The 16,803-nt window shown below is 51.4% G+C and overlaps 1 protein-coding gene across 2 annotated transcripts; it reads left to right on the top strand.

Moving 5' to 3' along the window:
* Positions 1 to 441: 441 nt before the first annotated feature.
* Positions 442 to 4,608, top strand: ift27 (intraflagellar transport 27 homolog (Chlamydomonas)). 2 transcript variants are annotated; one of them, XM_042344900.1, is made up of 7 exons: positions 442 to 967; positions 1,448 to 1,527; positions 1,647 to 1,706; positions 2,107 to 2,166; positions 2,988 to 3,105; positions 3,549 to 3,658; positions 4,114 to 4,608. In XM_042344900.1, the coding sequence occupies exons 1-7, from the start codon at positions 934 to 936 to the stop codon at positions 4,141 to 4,143; spliced, it is 492 nt and encodes a 163-aa protein (XP_042200834.1). In that variant the 5' UTR covers positions 442 to 933; the 3' UTR covers positions 4,144 to 4,608.
* The last annotated feature ends 12,195 nt before the right edge of the window (positions 4,609 to 16,803 follow it).

Genomic DNA, 16,803 nt, shown 5'->3' with positions numbered 1-16,803 from the left:
CGGCGGCCGCGGACCGAAGTGACCGAACTATCCTCCTCGTTGTTTTTGACGCCTTTTTTTCTTCTCCGGCCAACGCTGACCACGTCGGACGTGTGGTGCTGTGCCCGTTGGGTGTCCGGGCGACGTGCCCGATTGCGGACGGTTTGTGGGGGGCCATCGGCGGAAAGAAACGGAAACGGCCGCAATCAAAAACAAATCCCACCCGTAATCCGGTTTAGTGCTCGTAGTAATAAAAATAAAAATAAAAGTGAGCTGCTCCCCCACCCACTCACAGGCGCCTGACCTGGCCACCTACATTTTCAAACTGAGGACCCCGGGTTGGCGGTTGGGCGGGCGAGCGGGGGCGGGGCAAGGGGGCGAGGGACCAATGGCCAGCAAGGATTGTATGAGCGACGGGCGTGATGGCCAATGGGCGTGGAGGAGAGGAGGGCGCCCGGGGGGGGGGGGGAGAAGTCGGCGTTGCTAGGGAGGCAGTAACCAGGGGGACAGACAGGAGCTGACTGGGGCTGTGTGTGTGTGTGTGGTTAATGTGTTAACTAGTCTAACTAGTCAGCCAGTAACCAGGGACAGGCTGGGGCTGGTTGTGTGTTAACTAGTCAGGGACAGGCCGGAGCTCTGCCACATTGCCTGCATGACGAGCCTTGGGCAGGCGGGGGCTGGGGCTGGTTGTGTGGGTCTCGGGCTGGTTAGGTGTTAACTAACATAACTAGTGAGCAGGGACTGACTGGGGCTGTGGCTGTGGCTGACGGTGTGTCCACCCGCCTCACGAACGAGCAGCGACCAGAGCGTGCGGTTACCCTCCGCGGCTGGTTATACGTTGACCGGCCTAACCCGCGAGCAGTGACCCAGGGATAGACAGACGGGGGTGGCGCTGTGTGGGGGGGGGGTTGAAGTGTTGACTCGTCTAACCAGAGAGCAGTGACCCGTGCAGACATGGTCAAGCTGAGGGCTAAGTGTATCGTGGCAGGTGAGCGGCCGTGTTGACGCGGAGACCGGGGTTTTAACGCCGAAGATAAGATTAAAGAGACAATAATACTCTTTGCGTTTCGTGCCGGTCGGGTCGCGCTCTCGCCTCCCGAGGCGTTGGGTTTGGTGGGGGTCGTGGGTTCGAACCCCACCTCTCCTCCCTCCCCCCCCCCCCCGCACGTTTGGAGGGGGTGGAGTGGGAGGGGGGGCAGTGTCACAAAATATACAGTCAGTTCACTTTACGGTGAAGCGCTTTGAGACGTTGTGATAAGGCGCCGTATCGTACGCGAGGATTATTATTATCGTTGTCTGTCGCATTGTCCACCGCACTGTTGTGCTTTCCGTTGCATTGTCGATACTATTGGTATCACCTTCTGAGTGACATTGCTCCCAGCGTTGGCCTGTACTCTTTCCCCCACCCCCCCACCACCGCCCACACCGCACAGTGCTGCTGCCCCCATCTTCTTGTTTGTTTCCCCAGGAGATCCCGCTGTTGGGAAAAGCGCCCTGGCACAAGTGTTCCGGAGTGAGAGCGCTCACTTCCCCAAGAATTACACCCTGGTACGTGCCTGGTAGGGGAAAGCGAGAAGAGTGTGGTGGTGGGTGGGTGGGGGGGGGGGGGGGGGAGAGAGGAGGTAACGGAAGCATTAAGAAACATGCACTATCTTTACACTTCACAGACCACAGGAGTGGAAGTCTTTGTCAAATCGGTTTCCATCCCAGACACCAACGACAGTGTGGTGAGTGCAAGACGCCCACGTTAACCAGCTCACAACGTCAGGCCTGGAGCTAACCTGAGCGCTCCGCGACGCTACCCCCCGTGAAGGGCGCTGTATAAACACAAGCTGTTGTTGTTGGGCATCCCTATTTGTCAGCGCCTCGGGACGTCCTCCCGACGTGAAAGGCGCTATGCAAATGTAATCTCGTTGTTGTTTGTGGAGACACTGCTGTGCGCATTTGCTGTTGCGTTTCGCCCACAACATACACAGTCACTCCACTTTACAGTATATCATGTGAAGCACTTTGAGACGTCTGTCTCAATGACTTGATCAGGTGCTATATCAAATGCAAGGATTATTATTATTATCATCCCACACAACCCCTAGATACTGAACCTTGTGTTTCTCTCCAACTTTACAGGAACTATTCTTATTGGATTCTTCAGGGAAGGAAATCTTCTATGATATGGTGGCAAAGCAGGTACAGTACCATACACATTTATACAATTATCAAGTGCAATTATTATTATTGTATAAAGTGTTTTGATACCGCACCGCAGAAACCCGATTGTCAGTAGATTGGCAGATCGCTTTTCCGGGGGTAATAGCCCCTTTTTTAAAAAATGCTAATAATTGGTCACTCAATCAATGACTGTTTGTGGGACGCTGCTGTGCGCAATTGGCTGATGTGTTTCACCCACAAACTATACATTCAATTCACTTTATAGCATATTGTGTGAAGCGCTTTGAGATGTCTCGAAGACGTGATAATACGCTATATTAAAGTCAAGGATTATTATTCTTGTAATCCTGGCATTTGATACAGCGCCTTATCACATTGTCGAGACGTCCCAAAGCCCTTCACAGGATATGCTGTAAAGTGAATCGACTGTGTGTTTGTGGGCAAATTGTTATAGATATCGGTAATAAGTACACAGAATCATGTCAAGTCTCATCTCCATCACTACTGCATCCAACTCACCCACCATCTTTGGCTGGACTTTCATCCACATTGAACCTGCTCTCTGTCTCACTGACGCTCTCCTTCCCTCCCTTCCCTCCTTTAAAGCATGCCTCAAGGCTTATCCCATGCTCTCCTGCCATCAATCCCCCTTAGATAAAATAGGTAGTTCGATAGTTTTATGGCTGTTTGTGGGGCTCTTGTTGTGTGTTGTTGGGTGAATTGTTATTATATGAATTGTTTTGATACGTCAAAAGTACCCCAGAAATACAAATTCTTTCTGTCGTTGCTAGTAAGCGAGGTTGGCCTCGGTGTGTGACTGGCTTGTATTGTGTTGTCAGTGGGAGAACTCGGGGGCTCTGTGCCTTGTGTACGACATTACCAACGAGGTGTCCTTCAACAGCTGCTCCAAGTGGTTGGAGCGAGCCCGAGCCCAGGCCCCAGGGGGGCAGCTCCCAGGTCAGTGTCCTGTCACTGCAGATACGAGGGAGAAGGGGATGGGAGAGTGTGGGTAGGGGGAGAGCGCGGGGTTCGGGGAAGACTCGACAACAACTAATTAGATTTACACAGCAGCTTTCACATCGGGAAGACGTCCCAAGGTACTGGACAGTTAAGGGTTTGGATCCAATCTGGTGGTTGGGTTCAGGGGGGGTGGAGGGCAGGGAGGGTGGAGTTAGGAGGGTGACCGAAGGCGGGGTCAAAGAGGAAGATCTTGAGACTTGCCTTGAAGGAGGCAAGGGAGAGCGGGCGAGGTAGAGGGTCTTCGGGATGGAGTTCCGAAGGGTGGGGGCAGAGAGACTGAAGACCCAACTGCCGATGGTGGGCAGGCAAGGCAGGGGACATGGGGCAGCCCAGAGCCCACTGAGCAGAGGATAAACTCCTGTAATGTCATTGCTTTGTAGCGGTCCTCGTGGGGAACAAGACAGACCTGGCCGCCAGGCGCACAGTGGAGTACAAGGAGGCCGAGGAGTGGGCAGCCAGTCAGGGCTTGGAGTACTTCGAGACCTCGGCAGTAAGTACACAGATCCACGTACAAGTCTGGTTTCCCCCATTGCAGCACCTAACTCACCCATCATCTGTGGCTGGACTTTCATCCACACTGAACCTGCTCTCTGTCTCACTGACGGGCTCCTTCTCGCTCTCCTTCTCTCTCTCCCTGCCTCCCTCTCACCCTCCCTCCCTCCCCTCCTTCAACGCTTGCCTCAAGGCTTACTGCATGCTCTATTGCCAATAATCCCTGTTAGATAAAATAGGTAGTTCGATAGTTTTACGGCTGTTTGTGGGGCTCTTGCTATGTGTTTCTGGGCTGCCTACAGCTATGTAGTGAGTGCACTTTACAGCGTGTGGTGTGAAGCGCTTTGAGACGGCCTCCTGAGGTGAAAGGCGCTGTACAAACGTTGTTTGTTGTTGCATGCCTGTGTGTTCTCTTCAGAAAGAAATGGAGAATTACGAAACTCCCTTCCACAGCCTGGCCAGAGCCTTTCACCGCATGTATGAGGAGAGAGTGGAGCTGGTCAAATCCCTGGTATGACGGACAGAGACAAGCCTTGACGTCAGCAATACTACTGCCCTGCACAACAACAACAACAACTTGCATTCACGCGGGGCAGAGTCTCAGAGCGCTTAACTCTCAACCAATCTAATCAGCAGTGTCTAAATATTATCTCAGATCCAACCACGACCGTCCCATAACCTATTGAAGTTCGTGCTGTTGCCCTGTGCGCTGCTGCTCTGTGTGCTCGTTGCCCTACCCGCTGCCCTGCCAATGCAGCCTGGCGATCGACAGGCATTTGTAGCTCCTAATTCTGAAGTGCTGCGCTTGCCTGTCTGTTCCCAGCAGCGGGCAGGCAGGGCGGGGCTGGGATTCTTGTTATTTAAACCCTGCGATTTATTCTTATTTAGGTTTTCGCTTATCGCAAAAACGTGGCACGTTAAATTAAAAAAACACACACTTTTATGTGATATGTTTCGGAGTGAATATTTTTATTTTGTCCCTCTTTAGTCACAGCTTTCTTACCAGGAACCGTTGCATTTTATCGCACAGAGGCTCAGGCTATGGCTATGGAGATTAGGCAAAGGGAGACGGCGTGAATTATCAGAGGGCCTGCAAGAGGAGAGCATGCTTCACACGCTCCTTCTCTCACTCCCTCGTCCCCTTCCTTCCTCCCTCTCTCACTCGCTCTGCCCTCTCGTAAAACAGGAGCAACGAAAGAGGTGAAGACATTTTTATTTTCTTGAGAGAGAATTCTTACGCAGTAATGCCAGGCACTCCCGTGGTGTCCTGTAGCGTAATGGTTAGCGCGCTCGCCTCGCTAGTGAGAGGACCCGAGTTTAATTCCCGGGCGGGGCAGGGTGAAACCTTAGGCAAGTTTCCTCACTCCACACGCTGCCTCTTTACCGAGCAGTAAATAGGAACGTGGTTGATAGTTGATTGCTAATAATAATCCCTCACTCAATCCACGAGTGTTTGCGGGACACTGCTGTGTGCAAATTCACTGCCATGTTTGCCTGCAAAACACACACAGCCTCTGTACTCGACAGTAAAATACCCACCGAACGCTTCGAGACATTGTGACCACATGATAAGGCGCTGTATTGAACAGACGCGTTGTTGTTTGTTGTGTTTTGCCTCTCCCAGCGTCTGAGAGTCTCTTACTGCTGGTGAATGGGGTCGTGGCTGCCTCGCTGTGATGTGCTGTGTGTGAAATGGCTGTACTCTCTTAACCCGCAGTAATTTGTGCTTTAAATTCCTTCCGTGTCCGTTGCCTCTGGTGACTGTGATGTGCTGTTCACGCGCACCGCCACAGTGCGGTCTCCAGGGGGCAGCAAAGCGTCTCTGTTCTACCCGCCATCGCCTCTCCTCCCCGACACGGGCAGTGGCTCTGCTCTCACTGCTATTGCTCGCTGACTGCTGTGGGCTGCACAGCCCCTCAGGGAAGGTGCCAGGCTCCCTGCTCTGCCTTGCCCGGCCTGTGCTGTTTAGCTGCTAGCTCCCCAGTGGGCAGGGGCAGTGCGGGCACTGACATCAGTCTCAAAATCCCCACTGCCCAGCACACACCAGCAGCCTCCCGCTGGACACATGTTTAAACGTGTGTGTGTGTGTGTGCGCTTGCGTGCGTGTATTTTCACACGCCTGCGTATGTGCATTTGCACATGTTATATATTTGTGCGTGTGGGGGTGTGCGCTTGTCCCCGTGACTAGGTGTGTGGGTGTGTCAACTCACTTTATAGTGTATCCTGTGAAGCGCTTTTAAGACATCCCGAAGACGTGATAAGGCGCTATATCAGATGCAAGAATTATTATTATTAATTATCTGTCACTATGACTGTCAGTGTGTGACTATAGGTGTGTGACTGTAGGGTGAGTGTAGGTATGTGTACCTGTCACTGTGCCTGTAGGGTGTGTCGCTGTATATACCTGTCCCTGTGCTGGTGGGGAGTTGAGTTGAGGACCGGATGTGGAGCAGGCCTGTGATTGGCTTGCCAGTGCTGCCCTGGTTCACACCCCGCTCCACAGCCCCGCTTTCACCTTCATGTTGCCCTGCAGTGTCCTGATTTGCACAAAAATACATTCTTCTGGTTATTTTTAAAGAACCCAGCTAGCTCCCATCCGGTAAGCGAAGTCTCTGCACTGGCTGACACCGCGCACATACACACAGACACTGTCAAACAAATCCTTGCCTTCCTTTCCTCCTCCCTCTCCTCCGCCCCTACCAAATCCTGCTGGGATCTTGCCAAGTCTCCACTGACTCCTTCCCCTCCCCACACTCTGCTCTCAATTACAGCCCTCATCACATGGCACCTCTTACTCTGCAGTTGGACTCATCCCTACCTGTGTGGACAGACGTGAAAGGCGTGTGAATTGTATCGCGTCAACATTTTGACAGAGAAGGAGGCCATTCAGTCCGTCCACCCTACACTGGTGCTCGCTACCTCTCTCTCCCCCCACCTCCCCCAAGCCCTCCACACTTGAGCTCTCGACTCCTAAAAACCCATTCCCCTGCTCTTTCCCCCCGCCCCCCACCCCATCGCCTCGCAAGCTGAGAGGACCCGGGTTCAATTCCCTGTGGGCAGGTCTGGGAGAAACTGTAGGCAAGTAGGAACCCGGTTGTTTGTTAGTCGATTGTTGGATCGCTTTCCGGGGGTAATAAATCCCTTCCAATTGACTATCGCATTTCGCCCACAAAATATACAGTCAAATTGCTTTACAGTGTATCCTGTGAAGTGCTTTGAGACGTGATGAGGCGCTATATCAAATGCAAGGATTATTATTATTTATTGTGAGTAACTCGGGGTGGGGGTGGGGGTGCTGAGAGACAGGGAGAGAGACACGCTGAGAGAGAGTGAGAGTGTGTTAATGCACAGCACATGGAGGGGATGAAAGCTCACGACGTGAGGTGCTGTAGTCAGCCTCGTCACCACTGTTCTCCTGCCGGCCTCACTACACACACAGTCAGTAGGAGCTGGGAATCGAACACAGTCACCTGTGGAGCGTGTTCCTTTCTACCCAGCACAGCTGCTAATCCAGGGCCGCAAGGGAGCACTTGCAAAAGCCTGGCAGAGCAGCAGTGTGTGTGTGGGGGAGGAGGGGAAAGAGAGAGAGCGAGGGGGAGACAGAGAGAGGGGAGAGTAAGAGAAAATCAGAGAAACAAAGGGGGAAAGAGGAAGGGGAGATGGAGATGGATACGGGGTGGCGGGGAGAGCGAGAGAGAAACGGAGAGAGGACAGAGATACAAAGCTGGGGGCGGGGAGAGAGAGGAAGGAGGAAAAAAGACGGGGAGAAAGAGGGATACTAGGGGGAGGGGGTGGAGAGAGTGAGGATGAGGGAGGGAGGGAAAGAGAGATCACCTTATTAATAATAATAATATTTGCATTTGATACAGTTGTTGAGACCCACAGTTTCACAGAATATACTGTGACGTGAATTGACCGTATATTTTGTGGGTGAAATGCGGCAGCCAACTGTGCACAGCAGCGTCCCCACAAACAGTCGTGGACTGAGTGATCATATTATTATTGGAGGGATTATTATCCCTGGAAAGCGATCTGCCAATAAAGACAGAGGAGAGCAGGCTGGATGGGCTGAATGGCATCCTCCTGCCCCTGTGATTTTATGCGGGGAGGTTTTCCCGGGCCGGCCTCTGGCTGGGGAGGGTGTCAGGGAAGCCGGGTGACATTTGCACAGGTTGGATGTTCGCAGTGAGTGAGTAATGAGATGGTAAACTGACCTATTTAGAGTAAGCAAAGGCTCACAGAGTTTACAGAGAGGAGTTCGGCAACCAGCAGCGACGGAGAGAGAGAAAGAGCGTGGCTCATCGTGTTTTAGAGCGCACATGCCCCTCCCACATGGGTCCAAAATACCCTGACTGTCCAGCAACTTAGGACCCCCACCACCATACTGCGTTGGAGAGTCCGCTAAGACTTGACCTGTTCAAAGTCCCCAACGTTTCGTGGGGTGGGGGTGTCTTGGGGTGCGCTCGGTAGGCTCTGGCCTGCTCCTTGTCCCCCACCCTCATCCTGCCCAACCCACCCCACCATCAGCGGTCAAGCCTTTGGAACTCTTATCCCACAGCCCTTTCACCTCGCTCCCTCCCTTGCCTCCTTCAAGGCCCATCTCAAGACCCTCCTCTTTGACTGCGCCTTCGGCCACCCTCCTACCCCTACCCTCCCTCCACCTGATCCCCACCCCCAGTTCGGGTCCAAATCCTTGACTGTCCAGGGCACTGGGACATCCTCCCGATGCAAATTGAATTTGTTGTTGTTGAATGCTTAGATTGGGATAACCTCCCCATCTATCCCTAATTGTGATAGATCAGGATTTTATTACCCCTGAAAAGCGATCTGCCGACCGACTGACAACAGGGTTCCTACTTACTGCTGGGTAAACAGAGGCGTGTGCGTGTGGAGTAAGGAAACTTGCCTAAGGTTTGGGAAAGAAGAGGGAGGGGGAGATAGAGAAACGAGGGAGGGAGATGAAGATGCCAGCAATCAGGGATTCTCTCTCGTGGCTAAGCCCCAGTGGCTGTGCGGTTGGCAGGCCTGCCTGTGAGCCGGAGTATCTGAGCTCCACTGATGAGGTTAACTTGCAGGAGGTCTGTAAGCAGGAGATTAGCAGCGATTCCCTTTGATGTGAGGGTGCAAGCGGATTCCACTCACAGTTATAAGCCGTGTGTGGATCCCAGCCTCCACCCGACACACTCCTTAACCCCACTTGGCAAAGGGACTTCTCTTTACCTTCCTCTGACACCCCCACCTCCCCGCCCGCCAAACCCTCAATGCTCGGATCTGAGGGGAACATTTGTTTTGTGCAGGGAGGTGGATGAGGAGAGAGAGAGAGAGAGAAAAAGGCCGTGTAATTGAGGGTGGGAAGCGCTGGAATTTCTTTCCCACCCTCCCTTCGTGTGGAGTTCCTGTCGCTCAGTGGTTGGAGCACTCGCTTCACAAGGGAGAGGAACTGGGTTCGATTCCCAGGCGGGTCAGGGCGAAACCTTTGACAAGTTTCCTTACTCTACACATACACACCTCCGTTTACCCAGCAACAAATTGGATTAGCGGTTGTTAGTGGATTGGAAGATCGCTTTATGGGGGTTTTATAATCCCTCCGCTCATTCCACGACTGTTTGTGGGACACTGCTGTGCGGAATTGGCTGCCCACAAAATATATGGTCACTCCACTTTACCTGTGTATCCTGTGAAACGCTTTGAGACATCTCAACGACCTGATAAGGCGCGATATCAAATGCAAGGATTATTATTATTAATAATAAAGCTCTATGATTCTTTGATATCTCTCCCCTTCCGCCCCCCCCCCCCCCCCGCGCCACCACCATCACTTGACAGCGTGACCTGGCTAATTGAAAGTGAATCGCCTAAACACGTGTGTGATCGTCAGGGAGAGAGCGGTGAGAGAGAATGTGAAACGCTCTCGCCTTTCTTCCCATCAGCAGCTTTGTCAGGCTGTAGGCACTTGGAAAGACAGCTCCTAATTGGGATAGATGGGGAGTGTGTGAGCACAAGTTTGTGTCTCACCTCCAGGGAATTCCTGCCTTTGATTGTGCAGTTGAACGGGTGTTGAATGGGTGTTTGGTTCTCTGGGCTTTTCGCTTTTTTCTAAGGGTCCGTTATCCACTCCGCATCCAAGACATTCCCCGTCTGGTGGCTGCTCTCCCCCACCACCCACCTACCCTTTGGAACTCCATCCCACAGTCCCTTCGCCTCCACCTCCTTCAAGGCCCAACTTAAGACCTTACTCTTCGACCGGGCCCTTGGTCACCCTCCTACCCTTACCCTCTTTGACCCCCTCCTGATCCCAAGCCCCAGCTCAGGTCCAAATCCCTGACTGTCCAGCCCACTGGGGACGTCCTAGGAACAGGAATAGGCCATTAAGCCCATCAAGTCTGGTTGCCTCGCAGTTGAACGTTGCAGAAGCAGCTAATCTCTACAGACACACGTGGGGGTGGGGGCGGGGGCGGGGGGGGGCTAAGAAGGTTCTGGAAGCTTATGGTAGCCCCAGGATGGTGGAATTTAACAATTGGGAGTCCCAACACTTTTTGGGAAAATCCAAGTCAATGGTGTGAGTGTTGCTGTATCCCCTGCCTGCCACTAGAGGTCACTAGATCACACGCCTTGCTTTGCTTGCTATCAACCCCTAGTGGTGGAAGGTGGGCAGTGAGTGTATTGACCCCCCCACACCCCCACACCCCCACACACACAAAGAGAGAGGGCCCCCAGATTTCACCTTGTCTTAGCCTGCGAGGCCGATCATAACGGGACTATGGGGGCGGGGATTTGAAATCAGGCGGTGAGCAATTGGACCAGTTTGAAGACACTACAGTGTAACCCGTGAAGCGCTTTGAGACGTCTCAACGACGTGATAAGGCGCCGTATCAAATGCGAGGTTATTATTATCATATCGTGAACGGGTCACTTTAAACTGAATAATCAGTGCGAATAGTGTGCGGTCAGTACAGGACAATACGACCAGTGCAAACGGAGCAGTTAATTTCTCCCCCCGCAGTTTGCAGTTGGCTTCATCTCTCACCTTGAGAAGCATCCATTCATCCATCCCGCATAAACCCACTCTCAGAAGATGTCTGCGAGAGGAGGGGAGGAAGGTAGAAGGGCTGGAGAGAGAGAGAGCGAACCAGAGAGAGCTGGAGAGAGAGGAATGCCAGTACTAATTGTGTGTTATGGAGCCAGGCTGTTCTCTGTCACCCTCCTCTCACCTCGCTGTAAGAAATTTAGATTTATGTGCGCTATTGTATCCTGGCTTTATGATGCCGGTGCCTGGATCGATGGTAACTTCTTCCAAGTGTAATACTCTGGGAGAATTGATTAAATTCTCCCATCTCCCACACTCTGGCTCCTCTGCCTGTACTCACACCCGCTCTCTAGCCAGGCAGTCCTCTCTCTCTCCTCACCCTTCCCCACCACCCCACGAACACCCCCCCCCACCACCCACCCGCATACATACACGTAAGGGCATTGCATCCAAAACACTTTATCCTTCAGCCATGGCCATTATTATTATTATGGCATAAAGTGACCTCACCATCCCCTAGGTGGCTGGCATCAAATCCCTTCGCGCCCTGGCACCTCCTCTCTCTCCTTTGCTCACTCTCTCCTTCCCGCTCGTCCTCCTGGGATCTCTCTCCCTCTCTGTCCGCAGCTCATTGGCAAATTGCCATTGAAGGAGAAAGAGATGGAGGAGAGAGGGAGAGAGATGGAGGAGAGCGAGGGAGGGAAAAGAGAGAGATGGAGGAGGGAGGGACGGAGAATGACAGAGTCAGATGAAGGAGAGGAAAATAACTATTCCGTCTGTTGGGCGGGGGCATCCAGAACAAGAGGACATCATCTTAAAATCAGAGCTTGGCTGATCTGTACCTCGACTCCCAATTCCCTGCCCTTGCCCCATATCCCTTGATACCCCGACCTAACAAAAATTGCAGGTGTCCCCTTGATGTGAAAGGTGTTTTATCAAATGTAAGGATTATTATTACTGTTAATATTATTATCGTTGACCCCCTGAGAGTGTTGTAGGTTCCTCGGCCCCTGAGATCTGGTTTAAGTTTGCAGGGGACATCGCTGTGCGCGAGTTGGCTACCACATTCGCCTATAAAAACACACGCACACAGTCACTACACTTCATAATGAAACGCTTTGAGATGTCTCCTTGATGTGAAAAATCCTGGACACCTGCCCAGGAGAAACTCTATATTGTTTCTGTTCAGCTCAAAAAGTCTGATACATTCGTTGGCATTATTCCACAATTTTAACTTATCGAACGTATCAAATGTAACGATTATTATTATTAATATTATTATTGATGTCTAAGTGTTGCTGGTTCCTCATTGCCTGAGAGCTGTCACACTATGCAGTGAGACGCAAACCTGTGAAGGTTTAAGGACTGGTGTTGGTTGTAATGCATATCGCAGTCTTTCCACTCAAATTGAAAATGCATTGATTTTTTTTTCTCTCTTGCTTAACTTATGCAGCTGACTGTCAATGCAGTCATTGGTTTGTGCAGCAGTGAGAGAGAGGGGGAGTGAGAGGGAGGGAGAGAGAGAGAGAAAAGGGGAGTGAGAGGGAGGGAGAGAGAGAGAGAGAATGAGGGAACAGGCGAGGGAGGGAGGGAGAGAGAGGGAGTGAAGGAGGGAGCGAGAGAGATAGACAGCAAGAAAGCAAAAGAGGAAAGAAGAGAATGAATGAGGGAACCAGAGAGAGAGCATCCATACGCAGACACACACCCACACACAGACTCACACACAGACAGACACACACACACACACAGAGCGCTGTGTACCTGCTCGCCAGGCTCATTGCCAGACAGTTTGACCGAGCAGCCTGTATAACAGTAGCTGTGGGTCTGTAACAAGATCGATTCCTGTAAGGGACAGATTAGAAAACAGATACAGAGATAGATGGAGGGATAGACAGACAGACAAACAGACGGAGAACACGAGAGAGGGGCAGGCAGTCACACAGCCAGCCTCAAACCCACGTCACACATAAAATTCCCCCGTGACACTGCGTTCTAGTCCATAATAATAATATAATAATAATAATCCTTGCATTTCGATATAGTGCCTTATCGCGTCGTCCAAACATCTCAAAGCGCTTACTGTAGAGTCGAGACTTACTGCAAAGTGTAGTAACTGTATTTTGTGGGTGAAACGCGGCAGCCAATTGCACACAGCAGCGTCCCACGAACAGTCGTGTTTTATTCCCGGGCAGGGCGAAATCTTAGGCAACTTTCCTTATTCCCCCCCCCCCCACACACACACACACACCCACCTCTGTTTACCTCGCTGTTGTTAGTCGATTGGTGGGATCGTTTTCTGGGGTTAATAATCCCTCCAAAAAAAAAGATTTTGGTCACTCACTCCAAGACTGTCTGTGGGACACTGCTGTGCGCAATTGGCTGCCCACACACATACACAGTCACTACACTTTGCAATATACCCGGTAAAGTGCTGGGATGGAGGGCAGGAGGGAGGGAGGAGTTGGGGCGGGGTGGGTGGGGGTGCAGGAGAGGGGAACAGGAGGGATTATGCGGAGTGAGTGAGTATAAACTCCAGCATGGACCAGTTGGGTTGGTCTCTGTACTGTATCGCTCTGTGTGACTATATAATATCCTGGAGACTTGTTAGTTAACAGGAACAAGTCGAAGGGCCCTGTGTAACACAATGGCTGTGGTTCTGTTCCACCTTTGTGTACCTTTTACTATAAAAAGGTTCTTTCCTGTCTTATTCTCTTTGACCTCCTTGTTCTCAGCAGATCTTCGTGCTCTGATTTCCAGAGATAACCCAGGCTTCACTGCAGTCAGTGAAACATCACCGTCGTAAAAAAAAATCCTGACAGACACACACACACACACACATACACACACACCTTCCCTTCAGGTGAGACGTTATAATAATCCTTGCATTTGATACAGCGCCTTATCACGTCGTTGAGACGATTCACAGGATATATTGTAAAGTGAACTGAATGTATATTTTGTGGGTGAAACGCAGTAGCCAAGTTTCCCCCAAACGATCGTGGGTTGAGTGACCAAATTATTTTTTTTGAAGGGATTATTACCTCTGGAAAAACGAACTGCCAATCGACCAACGAGCGGGTTCCTACTTACCGCTGGGTAACCAGAGGCGCGTGGGTGTGGGGTAAGGTTTCGCCCGGCCCGGGAACTAAACCCAGGTCCTCTCGCTTGCGAGGCGAGTGCTCTAACCACTACGCCACAGGACTTCGCAGATGTAAGATAATTCTGCGCTGTGAAAGTTCTACGGTCTGAAAGCGTGGAAGCCTGAGACCCTGAAGAATTTCAGGGCCGTGGAGTGGGGTGGGGGTGGGCTGTTTCAATGGGTGCTTGGCTGGTCTAACTCTTGTCTTGATAAGGTTATTAATAGTGTACATAACTAAGGTCCCCGTGTAAGATTGTTACCGCTGTTAGCTCTGCAAGAAAAACTGAACCAGAGAGAGAGAGAGTGTGTCTTGTATTCCCCCAAGGTATGGATTATATAGGGTAGTTATTGTAAAGGGAATAACGTGTGATATAATATAATGCGCTGAGCATATCCAGAGCAGTGTATATTTAACATCCATCTCCGCACTGGGCTGCCTGCAAACATGCAGTCACTACACTTCACAATAAAAAAGTGTTTCCTTACTCCACACACATACACAAACACACACGCCTCTGTTTACCTCGCAGTAAGTAGGAACCCAGTGGTTAGTCGATTGGCGGATGGCTTTTCCGGTGATTATAATCCCCCCCCAAAAAATAATAATAATTTGGCCACTCAATCCACGACTGTTTGTGGGACGCTGCCGTGCGCAGTCGGCTGTTGCATTTTGCCCCAAAAAGTACAGTCTCAGCACTTGACAATATATTCTGTGAAGCGCTTTGAGACGTCTCGACAACGTGATAAGGCGCTGTAATGCTGTACTCTGTCCAGCGCCTTGGGACGTCCTCCCGACGTGAAAGGCGCTATACAAATGTAATCTTGTTGCTGTAATGAATGCAAGGATTATTATGATGTTTGTTGGGAAAGTGCTTTGAGACATCCTCCTGATTTTTCGAATGCAATGTTCCCTAATGTATTGTGGGTGGGGGGGAAGTTTGCAGTTGAGAACAGGGGTTATACTGGGTTCTGTGCGCCCTTTGCCTCTGCCCCAGGTGGGGTGGGGGGGGGTGGGTGAGGCGGAGAGGGGGAAACGGGGAGGGGGAGAGAAGACGCCCTCCCAAAGAGCTGAGGCTTGGGCCAGGCATTGGGTCTGGGAAAGGCAAGCGATTGGGAGTGAGGGAGCGAGAGAAAGAGAAAGGGGGGAAGAGAGAGAGAGAATGAGGGAGAGAGAAAGAGGGGGGCAGAGAGGTGAAGGGAGCGAGCGAGAGAGAGAGAGAGAGATAGAAAGAGAGAGAGAGAAAGAGAGGCTTTGAACAAGCCCTTTGCAGAACAAATGTAGGACAGGTTGGTGCAGAAACTGTGCCATACTGTGGCTGTAGCCCGGAGCCACTAATGTGGGGAAGAGATCTCATTATGATGCCTGCAACCTATATTCTTTCTTTCTTTCTTTCTTTCTTTCTTTCTTTCTTTCTTTCTTTCTTTCTTTCTTTCTTTCTTTCTTTCTTTCTTTCTTTCTTTCTTTCTTTCTTTCTTTCTTTCTTTCTTTCTTTCTTTCTTTCTTTCTTTCTTTCTTTCTTTCTTTCTTTCTTTCTTTCTTTCTTTCTTTCTTTCTGTCACTCACTCACTCACTCACTCTCTTGCTCCCTCTCTGAGCTGCTAAAATAGAATATAAACCGCGCTGCCTTATGCTTGTTAAGCGTGTGGAGTGGTGACCTCGTGTGCTCAGGCGGGTGGGCGGGAAAACCGGTGGCAGATGCTGATCGATGAGGGTTTGGGTGGCTCCTCTTTCTTTTAGGGGGGGGGGGTAATAATCCCCCACCCACCACCCCCCAAAAAAAAATTGTGGTCACTCAATCCACAACTGTCCGTGGGGACGTCGCTGGGCGCAATTGTCTGCTGCGTTTCGCCCACAAAACACACAGTCACTACGCTTTACAGTATATCTATGAAGCGCTTTGACACATCTCGACAAGGTCGGGGTGTGGGGGGTGCGGGAGGGGGGAATATAACGCAGCGAAAAGCAGAGTAGAGTGTTACTGCTCGTGTCCTACATTCCAACCCCCCGCCCGGTCTCTCCCCCCCACCCCACACCCTTAGGAAATGCTGTGTGATAGACTGATTGCCAGAGGGAGGGAGGGAGATGGAGGAGAGAGAGAGAGAGAGGAGTGTGTGTGTGAGTGGTGGGGTGGGTGGGGGGGGGCGATTAAAGCCAGTGATTGGAACCGAACCTGGCTTTGAGCACAGAGTTGGAAGAGGGGATGTGTGAGAGAGAGAGAGAGAGAGATGTCTCACTGACTCCACAGTGTAAGCTCAAACCCAGCTGATTATAAAACCCATTAAGTGACCATCTGGTTATTGCGCGTGTGTGTTGAGGGGGGGGGGAGAGAGAGAGGGAGGGACAGAGGGACGGAGTTTGTGGGGGGAGAGAGGAGGAGAGAAGGAGGGACACAGGATGATCAGGCGGAAAGAATTTGCACATGAGTTTCCCATATGATTGCCAAAGCCTTGTCTGTCACAGGTACCCCCAACTCCCTGGGACCCTTCCCCCTCCTCAAACACACACTTCGCTGCGCACCCCACCCACCTCTCTCCGTGACTTGCCTCCCCGCGTCGTCGTCCCCCCCTCACTCATTGCGCGCAATTGTGCTGCCGCATTTCGCCCACGCACAGTCACCACACTTTATAGTGTATCCCGTGAAGCGCTTTGAGACGTCTAAAAGACCCGATAGGACGCTGTATCAAATGCAAGGTTAATAATTATTATTATTACAAGCTGCCAGGTCTCTCCCTAAACTTGTAGCTCAGTGGTTAGAGCCCTCGCCTCGCAAGCGAGAGGACCTGGGTTTGATTCCCGGGCGGGTCGGGGCGAAACCTTAGGCAAGTTTCCTTACTCCCCCCCGCGACCCCCACACACGCACACACACACACACGCTCGCCTCTGTTTACCCAGCAGTTAGTCGATTGGCGGACTGCTTTGCTGGGATAATAATCCCTCCAAAAAAAAATAATTATAATGTGGTCACTCAACCCACGA

The sequence above is a fragment of the Callorhinchus milii genome, unplaced genomic scaffold (genome assembly GCF_018977255.1).
Source record: "Callorhinchus milii isolate IMCB2004 unplaced genomic scaffold, IMCB_Cmil_1.0 Scaffold31, whole genome shotgun sequence".
NCBI classification, from domain to species: domain Eukaryota; kingdom Metazoa; phylum Chordata; class Chondrichthyes; order Chimaeriformes; family Callorhinchidae; genus Callorhinchus; species Callorhinchus milii.
The sequence above is the reverse complement of the archived record's forward strand: the minus strand, read 5'-3'. Positions and strand labels throughout refer to the sequence as shown.

Coding starts and splice junctions, on each gene's coding strand:
- ift27 (XM_042344900.1), top strand. CDS start 934: ATGGTCAAGCTGAGGGCTAAGTGTATCGTGGCAG. Junction 1,528..1,646: donor TCCCCAAGAATTACACCCTG/GTACGTGCCTGG, acceptor TACACTTCACAG/ACCACAGGAGTGGAAGTCTT. Junction 1,707..2,106: donor CAGACACCAACGACAGTGTG/GTGAGTGCAAGA, acceptor CCAACTTTACAG/GAACTATTCTTATTGGATTC.